Here is a 19,149-nt window from a genome sequence, read left to right on the forward strand (position 1 = left end):
TATTTGTTAGGATTAATGATAGTCCCAAAGATACTGAGAGGGGGGGTGAATCAGTATCTAACTCGTTAATAGAATATTTAACCTTATTAAGTATTTTGCATTCCAAAACAATGTACCGGTAAATAAGAATTAATGCAGTAAACAGGAACAATAAAGACAGCATAGAAAACACACCATAACACAAGATGTTTAACGAGGAAACCCGGTGTGGGAAAAACCTCGATGGGATTTGTGACCCACAATATTCATTCACTGGCTAATGAATAAATATTACTTACAAGGAGGGGTCTGCACATGCAGGAAGGCCAACTGCCTAGAGCTCACTGCTCAATTTACAAGATAGAAGTCTCACTGACTTACAAATGGATTATCAAAATCCAATACAATGTACTGCTTCAAATCAGCATCAACTATGTCAGGTTCAGTACCGGTTTAAGCTCATTCTATAACCAAAACCTTCGCTGTCAACTTATATCTCCTTATACAAAAATATCATTCATTCATGCTATCCTTCTACCATATTTCTTTTTTTTTTTCACTTCTTAAAATGACCTATAAGATCTCATACATATATACGAGTCTTTTACAATATGCCATGTCGGCTTTACAAAAGTTTATTCCCTGTCGGCTGGAGTGTCGGTATGCATTGTAGCCGTTGTCGGTGAAGTGTCTGTCGGTGTATGTAGATGTCTATGCTGGTGTCAGTGCCTGTCGGTGGCTTTACTAGATGAATGCCGGGTGGTTGCCAGAAGGTTGCCATCAATGACAACACCATCATTTCTCATTAGAGTGTAGAATGCCAACAATATTGATATTCAATAATGTTGTATATTATAATTTTTTAATTTTATACTGTTATTGATTTATAATTATATTATTTAATTCAATGAACAATATACTAATATAACATATACTAGTTTAAATCTTAAACTATTTTATAATAATTATTATTATATTATTTCTATGTTACCCCAAGTTTCTGGGATGGGGGGACAAGGAAACGGGTTTCCGGGACGTTTTTTTTTTCCCCAGAACAGGATACAGCTATATATATATATATATATATATATATATATATATATATATATATATATATATATATATATATATATATATATATATATATATATATATATATATAGTTCATGTAAAGTAGTCTCCACTTAAAATAAATGTGTATGCTGAGGTTTAATGGGAGCTTCTTCAAAGTTTAATTTCAGATTTTTCAAAATTTATGGTCTTAAAGTTTACCCAGTTGTGTTGAGTATTTGCCAAGTCCATGTCCAAGTCAAAAATGTTGCCAAAGTGTCCAAGATAAGTCTGAGCCTCAAACCTATGTCTGAACCTTTCTGAAGTTTTATGAAATCCTGAACTATGGTGAAAAATCCTCCCCTCAAACACAGGTTAACCATATTGATAGTTGGTTTTGATCGTTTCCTGAGAGCCTATGATGCAAAGTTCAGGCTTTTTGCTAACAGGTCAAAGTAAGTGAGCAAATTAAAAATTAACTAGAAGCATGAATAGACTAAAATGATGGAAGATGATAAATTTATACGTTTTTAGGCTCTCTGAATATATTTAAAAATTTGACAAGAAAAAAAAAAGTAAAGTACATATAACCCAGAAATGACCAAGAGGTGGCCAATTTGAGTGCCAATTATTAATATTAGAAAAGCTAGATACACTGATAACATATGCTATACAGATGGATGAAGTAGAAAATGTGGTTATATGATTTACAAGTTTTGCATGGACTGTATGGGTGCTGCCAATCTGTGATAATGAATTATTGTTTTTTTTTATTATATGCCATAAATATTATAATAATTTACAAATGATTAATTTTAAAAAATCAGAAAAACTTTACTCGCTGTGATCAGGGATCCGGATTTTCTAAAAAAAAAATTAATTGCTTTCAAAAATGCAAAATAATATTTTTTAATTTTTTTATAAAAAAAAATGTTTTTTAATTGCCCTTAGCACCAGAAACGGCTACCTGTCCCTGGGACGGCTTGGGCATCCCTTGCTGTCCCGAGGACAGTCAACGGTCCCCGGAAAAATAGTTGACCGTTTCCTAGTTTCCGGGATGGTTTCCGAAAATTTTCAGGGATCGGGGACGGCTTGGAAACGTTTTCGGCCGTCCCCAAGTCCCTGGAACGGTTTCTGTTTCCGAAACGGGTGCCTTAAAGGCCGGAAACACGTTTCCGGGTAACACTGTATTATTTTAAATTATAAGAAACTGGTGTAAAAAAAGGTTTCCCTCACAAACCAAAAAAATGGGGGCAAAGAATGCCCATCCATTGTTTATCCCTGTCACTGCCCAACACGTACTTTGAAATCATTACTCAACGCTTTGCCACAATCCCATGGCCTCCCCTCCAAATGAGAATGTCAAAGATGAAAGACCCATACCATGCTAGGCGGTGACCGATTAAAATAAGAAACATAAAAACTAAAATTATGTTTTTCAACAAATATTAAACAACTGTAGCCAAAGACATTTGCATTTTTCCTTCCATTTAGGGCATTTAATTTTCAAGTCAAGAATAAAAAATGCAGTTTAGGGTTTTTTTGAGGACAAGACAAAAATTCTGAATTTTGCCCGATTTCATGCCAATTCTATGCAAACTCCAAATTTGGGATGTTTCATACCTGAAATCAACCTAGTTTTTTGGCAATTTGGTAACTTAGTGTTATTGTAGTGTCCCCTAAATATTACAGTGTTGAGCTCCATTCTGTGTCAACAAAAATTGTCCCTTATAGAGATGTCGAAGTCAATCAAGGGACTTTGTAGACTCTTCATTGATCCTAACATGCAAGATGCAATGAGAATTGAGTTCATACATTTTGTATACTCTAGCCTCCAACAACTTTAGTATTGATGCTCTTCATGACAAGAATAAGATTGATGCTCATGGTTGGTGGTACTATCATGCCCCTAAACCAGATTGCAACCACTACTAATCGCAAATTGAGGTATTAATAACATAGAGGGTCGACTATAATAAATACTAATAATTCCTAAGCAGCGAACTCCCACAAAGGGCCGATTCAAAATAAATATGAATAAAATCAGACTAATCCATATTATGGCCAACCTGTTTGAACTAAATTAAATTTATATATATTACTTACAAGGTCGACTCCCTTGTGAATAATGACAAAGGGCGTGTATTTAGGAGGTCAAAAGGTGCAATGACCTCCAAGGGCAGCGATCATCTTAAATAAAGGCATAACTAATGCAGCGATTGAATAAGGTTGATAATGAACAGTAATGATCACTTAAATGACAGCGATTATTGTTAATGAGCAGCAATATATTATAAGCAGTGATTCTATATAAAAAGTAGTGATGATCGCTTATATTATGATCTAAGCCAGCAATTAAAATATTCAAAAGAACCTAAGCAGGGATTAATAAATACACAAGGCAGCAATTGGTTTTGAAGAGGCATCATTAAGAAGGATTATGACCATTCTAAAGGACGGCATCTTCCAAAGGTTGTCTCTCTTCATAGAGACATAAAGGTATCAAATGTAGAAGACTTCATTAGAGGAGGGAAGCAAGGAAGATCGAATCAGAAAGAGGAAGATCAAACCAATCAGCATCAGCACTTGTCCAAAAGATCAAGAAGTCAGCATCCAAGAGGATAACTCGTATCAGATCAGATCTGCCTGATTTACAACAGCAGACTGAAATCATATACTCTGCAATAATCTTAATTTCTACAACTATAGTGGTATGAAACGAAATAGTAGAATCAATTCTCAACTCGTATAATTGTTTATGTGATAATATGAGATGCATACTCGATATTATTAATCTATTTACAACCCATCAAGCAATCATGTAGAGAAGAGAAGCAAATGCAATAGAGGGAGAACTGATATGAGCTCACCATCTAAGTAGGCCACCCCATGATGAAGGACTAACATGTCTGCCATATGTGGGCCAAGGAGGTCTAAAGTCCACTCTTGGGCTTAGATAGGGGAATTTTCGGGCACCCTATTGTGATTTCCTGTCCAACCTCTATGATGAATGATTGATGGAGACGTAATAATCATAAGCGGATGAATAAGGTGACACGAATAGGGAAGGGAGAGATGAGCATTTCCACTAGGTAGGCCACCCCATGATGGATGACTGACGCGTCTACTACATGTGGGCCAAAAGGGTACAAAGTCTACTCTTGGGCTTAGTGTGAGGATTGTTTTGAGCCAACCTATCATGCTCCCTCATCCAAACCCTATTATGGTTGAATACAAAAATGAATATAGATGTGACATGACTTATCTAATAAATTATGGTGATTATTAATATACACATTTGTACTCGTATGTTTGGTTCCTAACCCTTGTAGAAATAATTGGTTTTATTACATATATCCAATATTGTTTGATATGATTGCGGGATCTACACCAAGGTTTATTTTGACAACAACATTATATGGATATTGCATTCCTTATTTTAATTAAATTGTGATTCTAGGGCAAGATTCAAGGCAATTCCAAATAGGGGACATTACAATTGGTACCAAAGCATCATTCCTGCCAACCTGAGGGATGAAAGATAGTTGATGCAACTTAGCCAACGAGCTCAAAGAGTTTTGGAGAGAGAAAAGAAGAAACTTGTATCTACCCATAACTCCACTCAAAACAATACAATGGGTGAACAAATGGGAAACAAATTTAGGGTCTTCATGGAGCACAAGGAACAAACAACTCAAGCCCTCAAGGAGCAAAATGAGAGAACGACACAACTACTTCTCCAAGCCATCCAAATTATGAGACCCGACCAAACCAACAAGAGGGATGCCAACTCTAATCATTTGGAACATAATAGAACTCCACTAAGGTCAACTCCAATAATAACTAGACCCCCCTTTATACCTAGAGAAGGGCCAGCTGGAGAAGAAGAAATTAATGAACCAAATCATACTTTAGAGGAACATGTTGAATCATACTCAAGACTTGACCCTGAAACTAGGAGAAACATTCCATTTAGAGAATTTGGTGAGGCAGGATCAAGAATTAACCCTAGAAGGGAAAGGGGTCAACCCAGCAAAATCTTACATCATAAAGTAGGCAAAATAACCCTTCCAAATTTTGATGGGCAGAGAAGGTCACAGCTCATTCATGGGTCCAAAAAATGGATACATACGTATCTCTTAACCCTATGATGGAAGAAGATGCCATCAAATTCGCCATCTTACATTTAGAAGGGGTTGCAAACGACTAGTGGCACCATGGCTTGATTACACAAGGCCATCAAAACATAACATCTTATGATGACTTCACCGGCAAGCTCATTGAATGATTCGACCAAAAGCAACTGGAGAGGTATTTCAAAGAATTAACTCAATTAAAGCAAGAAGGGACTACCGGAATTTTTTCGGGATCCTACCACTCTCCAAGATGCAATCTTAAAAGCCCTACAACTTGATATCACTAAAACAAGGGATAAAAGCTACTCTAAAAATAGGACATCAAAAGATGAACCGTTCCATGAGAAACACAAGCCCTACACAAAAAGTCTAACCTCAAAACCCCCCTATAAGGAAAATTGGCATAAAAGGGAATTTCTTCCTAGCAATGACCACAAAGAACTTTGGAAAGAAGAATATGTTTCTATTGCAAGGAAAAATGGGAGTATGGGTGTGTTTGTAAACAAGGAGACCTTAAAAGGCAACAAGAAGACCTTAAAAAGAAAAATTTGTGCCTCAAGTGTAAGGAAAAATGGGGGCAAGGACAGATATGTGGAAAGGGACACCAAGAATGTAATATAGAGGCAATATCCAACAAGGAAACATGGGAAAAAGGTAAGAAAAATCCAAGCAAAAGAAGGCGGCGTGATGTGGAAGAACCTTAAAATTAACAAGGAGCTTTCGGTGTTAAGGAGTAAGTAAATTTAGTAGTTGCTCCATCCTTATATCCTCAAGATCTTGAAATAAGTTATCCAACCAATAAAAATTGATATCATCAGTGATATGTCAACTTGAAATCTCTTCAGAGGACCCCTAAGGTTCCTATGACAAATGAAGGGAAAACCTCTTCATAGAACATTACATAGATGTGCATGATACTTCTAATACTCGTCTTAATATACGGAAATTTCCTCTTCTTACCTTTGCCTCAAGAAATAAATCAAAACAAATTCTTGATAGATGCAAAAGTTGAAATTTGATCGAACATTCCTACACTATTACCAGATAATCAAAAACTTATCTTGAATCACAGACCTTGCAAATACTCAACTCTTGTTCACCTTATCAAGAATTATTCAGACACCCCACCTAGGAGTAAAGACAAAAACATATCTTGGTTTAAATTTGCAAGTTGAGTTAACATCAAAATCGCACAGCAGAAGCTAATTATATCCCATGAAGGATCTAAGGATGACGAATATCCAAGGATTAGTTTAGGGACATTCACATTGAAAAGATTTGGATAAAACTGGCATTGCTTGAGGACAAGCAATTTTGGGAAGGGCGGACTGTCATGCCTCTAAACCAGATAGTAACCATATTAATAGAAAACTGAGGAATTAATAACATAGAGGGCCGACTAGGATAAATACTAATAATTCCTAAGCAGCGAAATCCCAAAAAGGGCCGACTCAAAATAAATATAAATAAAATCAGACTAATCTGTATTATGGCCAACCTATTTGAACTAAATTAAATTTATATATATTACTTCAAGGCCAACTCCCTTGTGAATAATGACAAAGGACGTGTATTTAAGAGGTTGAAAGGTGCGATTAGGACCTCCAAGGGCAGTGATCACCTTAAATAAAGGTAGCAAGTTGATTAATGTAGCGATTGAATAAGGTTGATACAGTAATGATCACTCAAATGAGAACGATTATTGTTAAGGAGCAGCAATATATTATAAGCAGCGATTCTATTATCTTAGAAGGCAACTAATATAAACAGTACCAACAATCACTCATATCATGATCTACACCAGCGATTAAAATATTCTAAGGCACCTGAAGCAGGTATCACTATATAAACAAGGCAGTGATTGGTTTTGAGTTTGAAGAGATAGTATTAAGAGATTGGTTTTGAAGAGGCATCATTAAGAAGGATTATGACCATTCTTAAAGGACAGAATCTTCCAAAGGTTGTCTCTCTTCAAAGAGACATTAAGGTATAAAATGTAGAAGACTTCATTGGAGGAGGGCATCAAGGAAGATCAAATCAGAAAGAGGAAGATCAAACCAATCAGCATCAGCACTTATCCAAAAGATCAAGAAGTCGGCATCCAAGAGGATAACTCATATCAGATCAGATCTGCCTGATTTACAACAGCAGACTGAAATCGTATACCCTGCAATAATCTTAAATTCTACAACTATAGTGGTATGAAACGAAATAGTAGAATTGATACTCAACTCTGTTGAAATGTAGCTAGGTCGAATCCCTAGCTTAATTAATTTTAATGTGGCCCTTGGCCTTAAAATTAATTGTATTGGATAGCTTGTAATTGGGCTGGGCCAAAATAGATATCAATGTAACTTGTGAACCTTAAGGGCAAACCCTATTTGAGCGATGATGCATATGTAACTTGTGAATAATAATTATATTATTATTATTTTTGGCAGCAAACTCATCTAGGCCGACCTTGGGGTTCTAAAGATTGACGCCATGTATATATGCAAGGCAAGTTGATGCCTTATGCCATTTTATTATCATCAGCGAATTTGTCTCTACTAATCAGCAATCTGCATTAACGAACTTCTTCTTCAGCGACTTCAATTAATCATCATTGGGGAATCTCCTTGAAGTTAGCAAACTGCTGTTTGATGTCCTGTGATCTGCCTTGTCTCACATGCGAATACTCCAAAACTGGGCAAAGGTGTTACCTTGAAGATTGTCTATGTGTTGGGCATTCATATTGATCGAATTCTGCTCCTAAATGATTGCCTATGGTCCGGATCAGATAAATTGAATCTATGCTACTCTAAGTGAGCGAACTTGTAATTGTATTCTGCTGATTATAAATACTTTTATCTGGATTATTGTTGTTGGGTTTTTCCTCCAAGAGGAAGGTTTTCCCAAGGTATCTTGGTGTTCTTGTGTATGTGCATTTGTTTATTTTTGAGCCATGTTAATTCTGATCACTAAAATCAACATGGTATCAGAGCTTGGTTTGTAATAGTTGTGATCAGATTCATCAATTACAGTCATTTTTCAGTCTGTTCTGCCAATTACACTTCATGGAAGGTCAGAATAATGATGGCCTTAAATGACCTTGCTGAATACGTCCGCAAGGATGCTGCTGAACCTCAAGACGAAAAGGAGAAGGAAGAATCGAAGAAGAAGGACTACCAAGCACAAAGGATGATTATTGATTCCATCAAAGATCACATTGTGTCATCCATCTCCAAGAAGAAGACTGCAAGAGGGATGTTCAACACATTGGAGAAGATGTACGAAGTCAACAACACTAGCTACATACTTGCCTTAAGGAATCAGCTCTCTCACATCAGATTGGAGAAAGGAGAACTTGTAGCTACTTACTTCATGAGGATCTCTGAGCTAAGGGATCAGCTTTCTACCATTGGGAAGAGTGTTGAAGACAGCGACTTAACTATGACGGCTCTAAATGGTCTTCCTTCTACATGGGAGCCCTTTATTCAAGGAATCAATGCAAGAGTGGAGCTTCCTCAATTTGATCAATTGAGAGGAGATTGCATTCAAGAGGAATCTTGCTTGGCTGCAAAAGAAAAAATTAGAAGTCCTCATGACAGTGATCATCATGTCCTCATAGCTAAGAAGGAAGGTGGCCATTGGAAGAAGAATAACTTCAAGAGAAATAGAGATTTCAAACCCTCTGCTCCTGATTCAAGGAAGAAACCAAAGGACTTGTCTCACATCCAATGCTTCCAACGTAACAATTTTGGTCACTTTGCAAAGGACTGTCAATCTCAGCTTGAGCAAGGAGAAGCGAACCTAAATGAAGTCTCGGAACAACAGAATAATGAAGACTTCCTCTTTGTCTCAGCCTTGTCAAGCAATGTCCAGTCAGACAGTAACACTTGGCTGATTGACAGTGGTACATCTAGACACATCACAAGCTATCAGGAGCATCTCTTAGATTTGGTGGAGAAGGAGTCCAACCTTCATGTGACTATTGGTGACAATGCTCGTTATGCAGTAAGAGGTTTTGGCTCTACTTCCTTAAAATTAGATTTTGGTATTTCCCTTCATCTCAGTAATGTTTTGTTTGTACCTGGAATAAAAAGGAATCTAATCTCTATATTTGCTCTAGAAGATAAAGGTTATCAGGTTGTATTTTCTGAAGGAAGAGTTCTTGCATGGCCTAAGGAGTCCAACATCAAATCAGCCCGTGCCATCGAGATTAGATATGAAAGCCTATACAAGCTTTCAACTCACACTTTCAATTAAGGATATAGTTGATAGATTCTTAAAACTATGATAGGAGTAAATCAACTAGTTTTTTTGAATCATGTGAACTTATTACTTAGATAAGGATTAAGAGGGAGTTACATATTCCCCATAATCCTCAGTGAATGCATTGTTGTTGATTATATTTAGTAAAGCTTAAACATGTTGCTGTTTTCTAACCATTGATGTTGAAAACTGATTTACAATCAAATTGATATCTCTAGTGTTGGATTTGAGAAGTAGGCTAACCATTTGAATTCAAATCAGTTCTGAATTTATAATTGTTATATGATTATTGCAAGGATGTTCTTGATTATGATTCTATGATAGAACTAACATGTGTTCCTTGTTTCTCTGAAATATACTTTGGCCAAGAGGGAGTTTTCAGCTCCTATGATCACATTGTGTGTATCTTCCACCCTTTGCGGAGTGCAAGGTGGGACCACCCTCTGCGGAGTGCAAGGTGGTAGTTTCTTTGAGGTGTAATACCTCTTACACCCTCTACAAAGTGCAAGGTGACAGTTTATACTTCTCTATAGAGAAGTATAAAGGTGTAAGACCTCTTCCACCCTCTACGGGCAATGCAAGGTGGATCCATCCTCTGCAGGTGTGCATGATGTGTATCATGAAAGAGTCCATGATGTACTTAGGATTCATCCTCTACGAGTATGCATGATGAATATCATGGAAGGAGTCCATGATGTATATCGAATTCATCCTCTGTGGGCATGCATGGTGAATATCATGGGAGGAATCCATGATGTATCTTGGAACCATCCTCTGTGGGAATGCATGATGGATATCATGGAAAGAGTCCATGAAGCATGGACAAGGTGTAACTTGATTATTCAAGGGATCCTCCCTAGCTAAGAGGGAGTGTTAAAATGTAGCTAGGTCAAATCCCTAGCTTAATTAATTTTAATGTAGCCCTTGGCCTTAAAATTAATTGGATTGATATAATTAATTAATGTTTAGGGCTGAGCTCCAATTTGGATAGCTTGTAATTGGGTTGGGCCCAAATAGATATCAATGTAACTTGTGAACCTTAAGGGCAGGCCCTATTTGAGCGATGATGCATATGTAACTTGTGAATAATAATTATATTATTATTTTTGGCAGCAAACTCATCTAGGCCGACTTCTAAAGATTGACGCCATGTATATATGCAAGGCAAGTTGATGCCTTATGCCATTTTATTATCATCAGCGAATTTGTCTCTACTAATCAGCAATCTGCATTAATGAACTTCTTCTTCAGCGACTTCAATTAATCATCATTGGGGAATCTCCTTGAAGTTAGCAAACTGTTGTTTGATGTCCTGCGATCTGCCTTGTCTCATATGCGAATACTCCAGTACTAGGAGAAGGTGTTACCTTGAAGATTGTCTATGTGTTGGGCATTCATATTGATCGAATTCTGCTCCTAAATGATCGCCTATAGTCCAAATCAGATAAATTGAATCTATGCTACTCTAAGTGAGCAAACTTGTAATTGTATTCTGCTGATTATAAATACTTTGATCTGGATTATTGTTGCTGGGTTTTTCCTCCAAGAGGGAGGTTTTCCCAAGGTATCTTGTGTTGATTATAATTAGGGAATAGCGGATTCCAATTGCCTTGGGCAACATTGGAATCCGCCCAAGGGGGCCAGCCCCTTTCTCCAACGTGTAGGGCTGGGCCCTATACCTCACTTCACTCCACGCTACATAATGAAACCCCACGCTACATGCATAATAACTTGCTTGCTTAAATAGGGCCGACCCTATCTATCAAGGCATTTCGGATTAAAGAGATTCAAATTAAATTAAAAGTAATTTAATTTATATTAGGTCGACATAAAAAGGATTTTGCATCACATATATATAAGACATATCTGCCTCATTCAAAATACAATGAATACACATCCTTCAAGCAAAATACATATCTGCTAATGATGCGAAGTTCACACATGCCTAAGGATGCGAAGTATACATCCGAGTTCACACATGCCTAATGATGCGAAGTATACAATCTGATTAATGCAAAAGCTGGTGAAGGAATTTATGCGAATCATCCCTTCCAATTAAAGAAGCAAACATCAAGTTCTTGCTGTCATAAAGAAGGCTGAGCTGTTCCAGAATTAAAGTGCCAGGGTTACTGAATCAGTGCAGATCTAAGACACATCAAGAGTGCAGATCTAGGGCTTGAGTCTGAGTGCTGATTGGTGTGTTGAAGGAGCAGACCTGATATACATGAAAGTGCAGACCTGTAGTTGATTCCATCAGCCCTAAGAGCAAACACTTCAGACATCTTCAAGGACCTAAGATAAGTGTTGTAACTGTTATATGAATATAATCCATAATCAAATCTAAGGATCCTTTCTGGCTGGGTTTTTCCTCCTAGGAGGTTTTCCCAGGGTAACCATGTGTTGTTCTTATTTCTTTGTTCATTTCTATGTCATGCCTAAATCTAGAAATCTCTAAATCTTTCTCTGAAAGAGTAAAAATAACATCTTGGTGTTCTTGTGTATGTGTATTTGTTTATTTCTGAGCCATGTTAATTCTGATCACTAAAATCAACAGACTCATATAATTGTTTGTGTGATAATATGAAATGCATACTCTATATTATTAATCTATTTATAACCCATCAAGCAATCATGTAGAGAAGAGAAGGAAATGCAAGAGAGGGAGAACTGATACGAGATCACCATCTGAGTAGGCTACCCCATGATGGATGACTATGTGTCTGCCATATGTGGGCGAAGGGTGTATAAAGTCAACTCTTGGGCTTAGATAGAGGGGTTTCCAGGCACCTTATTGTGATTTCCTCTCCAACCTCTACTATGATTGATTGATGGAGAAGTCATAATCATAAGCGGGTAAATAAGGTGACATGAATAGGGAAGGCAGGACAAGCATTTCCACTAGGTAGACAACCTCATGATGGATGAGTGATGTGTTTGTCACATGTGGGCCAAGAGGGTATAAAGTCCGCTCTTGGGCTTAATGTGAGGATTGCTTTGGGCCAACCTATCATGCTCCCTCATCCAAATCCTATTATGGTTGAATACAAAAATGAATATAGATGTGACATGACTTATCTAATGAATTAGGGTGATTATTAATATACACATATTTTTACTCATATGCTTGATTCCTAACCCTTGTAGAAATAATTGGTTTTATGAATTACATACATCCTATTGTTTAATATGATTGCAAGATGTACACCAGGGTTTATTTTGACAACGACATTCTATGGACATTGCATTCCTTATTTTAATTGAATTGTGATTCTAGGGCAAGTATCAAGGTAATCCCAAAAAGAGGACATTACAAGTACTTCCATGTACAATCATTTACACACCTACAATCTCTTGCGATCAAAATTTTATCACAAGTTCTAAAAAAAATATTTTATGTTTTAAGCTTCATTTATTTTTTATAATCTAAATTTTTTAATTCTATCCCCTAACTTTCTAATTTTGTTTAATAGGTCGCTAGTTCATCTACATTCAAGAGAAATTGGAGAACATACTCCTTCATCGATTTAGTAAAACACAATCTACTACACTCAAAAAAGACATAGGACTTAGTGTATGTGCATTCAAACTTGTGACTCCTTTCACACAAAGAAAGTGGCTACAAGGAAGGGGACACAAGAAAGTGTCATATTGAGCCAAAATATATTGACTTGGATGCTTCCACTTCCCACCTTGTTGCATTTGATGTTGAAGACGCGTCAGCTAACAAGCATAAGAGTGCCAATGCGAGTGGTACTGTTTGTGATTCTTCTTATCTATCAGTACCTACACCATCCAATACAGATGGTGATGAATATTTTTGAAAACCCATATGATGATGCTTGACAATGATGGCTAATTGTTGACACTTGATATTATATTTTTTTAAATTTAATATATAATATATATAATGACATTCGAGTTTGACTAATTGAAATTGTAATATTTTTTTATTTTATGATGGTTTTGTTTATTATATAATATAAGATGTTATGTGTTGTATTCTAAACTTAATGACTGCCGCAAATATGTATAAATTTCTAATTTTTATTATGTTTTGTATGAAAGAACCCAACCACCAAAAAAAATTGACTGGACCTGTGAACCGGACCCCCAAACAGGAACCCAAACCAGGACCGGTAACTTAGGAATAAGAGATAAATTCTTAGATAAAAATAAATGTATTCTGATTTCTTGGATAAATGGAGTTAAAAAAACACCTAGTGGTAGTGAGTTGCAATTCACCAAGTAGAAAGATAAAAACAATTCAAACCCTTAATTACTGTGACTGATGCTACAAGTTAGCTATGAAAGAAAAGTAACAAATCTTGATTTTCTATATAAAAAGAAACGAAAATAGGAGAAAATTACCTCCTTATGGGACTTATCTTTACCCCAAGCAGGGGGTAGGTCAGTGGCGCAGTAATCATCATCGTCGTTGTCACAATCAGCCCCAGATATGACAGATACAGTAACCTTTGTTCATAACTTTGAGTCCTTGTTAACCTCTTTGGTATTGTCCTTTATCTTACGGCTGCTCTTCTTCTTTTTACTTTCTAATGTTGCAAACATGTTGTGAGTGTAGATTGCAACATCAGCATTCTTCTTCAATACTCTAAACAATCCCGTATGCTTTGATAATCTTTCGAAATTGATAAATATCTTGTGTTAAAAAAAAACTTGAATTGAACAATATCTAAGCAATCCCATTCACTGCAGACGGCTCGACTTGTTGATGAACTCTCCCGCCTACAAAAATAACTGAGACCATAAATCAATGTAGATGTAAATGCAAAAGAATCAACTGTGATTTGTTTGCTGCATTTGGACAGTAAAAGAGGGGTAAATTGAATTTTTGTAACTCAAAGATGGAGCAGCCGATGTCGGGCAGGGGAATTGCAGAGTACCCAAATAAGAATTCAATCCTAAATACTAACCATGCATATGTTTCCTGAGCATGTATTATACCAATTGAAGAAAATATTTGTCTTTTTTCTGGTGGGTAATTTCTTTAACAGAATCAGAGAATGCAAGAGGGAATTGGAAGAAGATTGAATTTACAAGAAATTGTTCGAATAGTGTAGATCTCAGACTAACTGCTGCCGACGATGAGACATAACCCTAAATACGCCCTTCGACATTGCTAAAAACAGCTCCACAACTAATTCTCTCGTCAGATCAGAGCCTTTGAATTTCAAAACCTTCTGGACGAGATTATTATGTAAAATATAAGATAAGATCGTTTCAATGATAGTCCCTCATCAAACACTGTAGCTATACCCACTTAAATGCTTTCTTCAGACGAATCGCCAATGGCGTGATTCAACAGCTTTTCTGATTTCCGTTGCTTTCATATGATTTGATGGATATCAAACACAATTGCAAATCATGTGAATTAGACATTAGCTGATTAAAAGGAGGAAGTGGAATATTTTGAATCATGTTAATTAAATAGAGAAACTTCTAGTTGAAAGGGTATTTGTTGATTTAATGTTTAATGTTTTTTTTATAATATTGTATTAACAGTTATGATTTTAAAATTGTTAGCATATGTCATAATTATCTAGAATCCAATGAAATGTATTACTTGTATCTAAATATAACAAATCATATAATGTCAGTCTTTTTGGCTGTTTTTTTTATCAAAAACAAATCATATAATGTCATATCATTGCATTAATAAAACATGACTTAGTGCACAAATATCTATCTCACTTTTGTTTTGGGTCTTTTTGGACACTTTAGCAAAAAGCATGCTAATAGAGGAGAGGGGTTACTTGTACAAGTCCAATAATTGTGCACCCACTTGTGCTTATAATATCTTGTCACATATTTATACTATATATTGTAAATAAATAATCCACAGTAAAAAAAAAAAATAACCAAACGTTGGTCAAAATTGATCAATACTTGAAAATAAGAAAACCTAAAAAATATTATATAAAAAAGGCATAAATACATTCATTAACAAGTGAAATAAATAATTTTTTGTTTCAAATAAAATATCATGACTATCCACTATAACTCACTTATTTATGGTGAAAAAAAATTATTTTTTAGTGTATAACTATTGTCGTAACAATGTATATGCATTGAGCCCGTACGGGTAGGTGAGTTGGCTTGGGCGGTGGGTTTGCTCCCCATCGATCTCGGGTTCGACTCTCTCTCGGATTTAAGAGGGAGGACTGGTTGCGGGCTCTGGATTCTCTCCCTAGGGGACTAGTCTCAAAAAAATGTTTTTTCATGAAACGTGAGGGATTGTCCAAAGGTTTTAGTGTTCAACAATTGGTCATAAGTTATATTTTATATAATAATATGTTGTTTTTTAAATAATAAATATTTTTTTGTGTTCAACTATTGATGCTTTTTGGTGTTGGATATAAAAGTTAGAGATACACACATTTATAATTACTAATAGGTATTTGATCCTTTACATAAAAATATGATATTATATTAGTTACAAATGATATTTTTATATAACTACTAGAGATTGTTAGATTAAGTTTTGGTTAAATCTTTAAAAAGTCATTTTTTGGACACTTCACACTAGACGTGTTATTTTGACGAGTTGCATGATGAGCCACGCCTTCAAACCTTAGTTGTAGATAGTTAAGTGTCCACTTTACATTTCTAAAAAAAACCGAGGTCTTACGATATTCCATGTGCTGACTATATGTTGACGAATAAGACACAAAATGATAATTGATTTTTACATTGAAAGACACAAAATGTCAATTGATTTTTACAATGAAAGACACAAAATGATAAATGATTTGATACGATAAGACGTAATCATAAATGATATGTTAAAGATCTCTTGCAATTAAATTTAATTAAGAATAATTCGCTGCAATAAGGACAATACAACAATCAACATATGTCTTTTACAGATTTTGTAATTTTTCATCAATTAAATTAGGTTATGATGATTTGTAAATAATAGTAATAATAATATATTATACATATACATATACATATACATATACATATACATATGTATATGTATATATATGTATATATATATATACACACATGTACATGTATATATATGTATATATATATATACACACATGTACATGTATACATATATGTATATGTATACATATATGTATACATACATATGTATACATATATATGTATACATACATATGTATATATATGTATATGTATGTATACGTATACACACACGTATATATATATATATATATACGTGCATGTGTATACATACATATATATATATGTATACATATATATATATATATATATATATATGTATACGTATACACACATATATATATATATATATATGTATACGTATACACATGTATATATATATATATATATATACGTGCATGTGTATATATGCACATGTACGTATACACATGTACGTATATATATATATATATATATATATATATATATATATACATGCATGTGTATATATATATGTACATGTGTATATATATACATGTACGTGCATGTGTGTGTGTGTGTATATGTATGTACATGTGTATATATATACACATGTACATATATATATACATGTACACACATATATACATGTGTATATATACATGTACATATATATGTACATGTGTATATATACACATGTATATATATGTGTGTATATATGTGTGTGTCTATATATATATATATATATGTGTGTGTATATATACATGTATATATATATACACATATATATACACATGTATATATATATACATGTATGTGTATATACATATGTATATATGCATACATATATACACATATAATATATATATATGTATGTATGTATATGTATATATATATATATATGTATATATATGTATATATATATATGTATGTATGTATGTATACATGTATGTATATATATACATATATATATATATATATATACATACATATATACATACATGTATATGTATATGTATATGTACATGTACATGTATGTATATATGTATATGTATATGTACATACACATATACATATACATATGTATATATATATGTATGTACATACACATATATATACATATACATATGTATATATATGTGTATGTACATATATATGTATATATATGTGTATGTACATACACATATATATACATATGTACATGTATATACATATGTATATGTGTATGTACATATATGTACATACATATGTATATGTACATACATATATATATATATACACATATACATATATGTACATACATATGTATATGTACATACATATATATATATATATGTACATATATATATATATATGTACATATACATATGTATGTACATATATGTACATACACATATACATATGTATATACATGTACATGTATATACATATGTATATGTACATACATATATATATGCATATGTATATGTATATGTACATATATATATATGTATATGTATATGTACATATATATATACATATATATATATATGTACATATACATAGATGTACATACACACACACACACACACACATATATATATATATATGTACATACATATATATATATATGCATATGTATATGTATATGTACATATACATATACATATATATGTGTATGTACATACATATACATATGCATATGTACATATATACATACATGTATATGTACATATATACATACATGTATATATACATGTATGTACATATATGTATGTATATATGTACATATACATGTATGTATATATATATATATGCATGTATATGTACATACATATACATATGTATTTGTACATGTACATATACATATGCATACATATGTATATGTATATATATATGTATGTACATGCATATATATATACATACATGTATATGTACATATATACATGCATATATATATATACATGTATATGTACATATATACATACACATACATATACATACATGTATATGTATGTGTATGTATATATGTACATATACATGTATGTGTATATATATATATATATATGCATATATATGTATATGTATGTGTATGTATATATGTACATATACATGTATGTATATATATATATATATATATGCATGTATATATGCAATGTATATGTATATGTACATATACATATACATATGTATATATATATGTATGTACATATACATGTATTATACATGCATATGTATATGTATATGTACATATACATATGTATATATATATATGTATGTACATATACATGTATGTATATATATACATACATGTATATGTACATATATACATACATATATATACATACATGTATATATGTATACATACATGTATATATGTATACATACATGTATATATATATGTATGTATATATGTATGTATATATATACATATGTATATGTATATATATACATACATATATACATACATATATATATACATGTATATATATGTATGTATATATGTATACATACATGTATATATGTATACATACATGTATACATACATGTATATATATATGTATGTATATATGTATGTATATATATACATATGTATATGTATATATATACATACATATATACATATATACATTATTATATATTGTGTTATATAATATAAAACTTATGTATATTAAATTATACATTATATAAATATTATATAATATATAAATCATATATGTATAATTATATTATATTGATATTCTAATTTAATTTAATTTAACATATAAAAATAAACAACATTATTTATGTGTGTGTGTGTGTGTGTGTGTGTGTGTGTGTGTGTATAATTTTTATTTTTTAT

General features: G+C 33.2%; 1 protein-coding gene across 3 annotated transcripts in view; it reads right to left on the reverse strand.

Moving 5' to 3' along the window:
* LOC131049172 (bifunctional riboflavin biosynthesis protein RIBA 1, chloroplastic) overlaps nt 1–14,804 on the reverse strand; it is a 53,594-nt gene extending 38,790 nt beyond the window's left edge. Inside the window, exons 1-2 of one of the 3 annotated variants that reach the window (XM_057983205.2) lie at nt 14,478–14,804; nt 13,788–14,165 (exon numbers count right to left, since the gene is read on the reverse strand). In XM_057983205.2, coding sequence (XP_057839188.2) covers nt 13,788–13,849 — 62 coding nt within the window. In that variant the 5' untranslated portion in view covers nt 13,850–14,165; nt 14,478–14,804. Of the gene's footprint in view, nt 1–13,787; nt 14,178–14,353 lie in introns of all 3 variants that reach the window. The other 2 variants (XM_057983208.2, XM_057983207.2) reach the window with 2 other exon arrangements.
* Nucleotides 14,805–19,149: the final 4,345 nt, after the last annotated feature.

This window comes from Cryptomeria japonica, chromosome 5, assembly GCF_030272615.1.
Source record: "Cryptomeria japonica chromosome 5, Sugi_1.0, whole genome shotgun sequence".
NCBI lineage: Eukaryota > Viridiplantae > Streptophyta > Pinopsida > Cupressales > Cupressaceae > Cryptomeria > Cryptomeria japonica.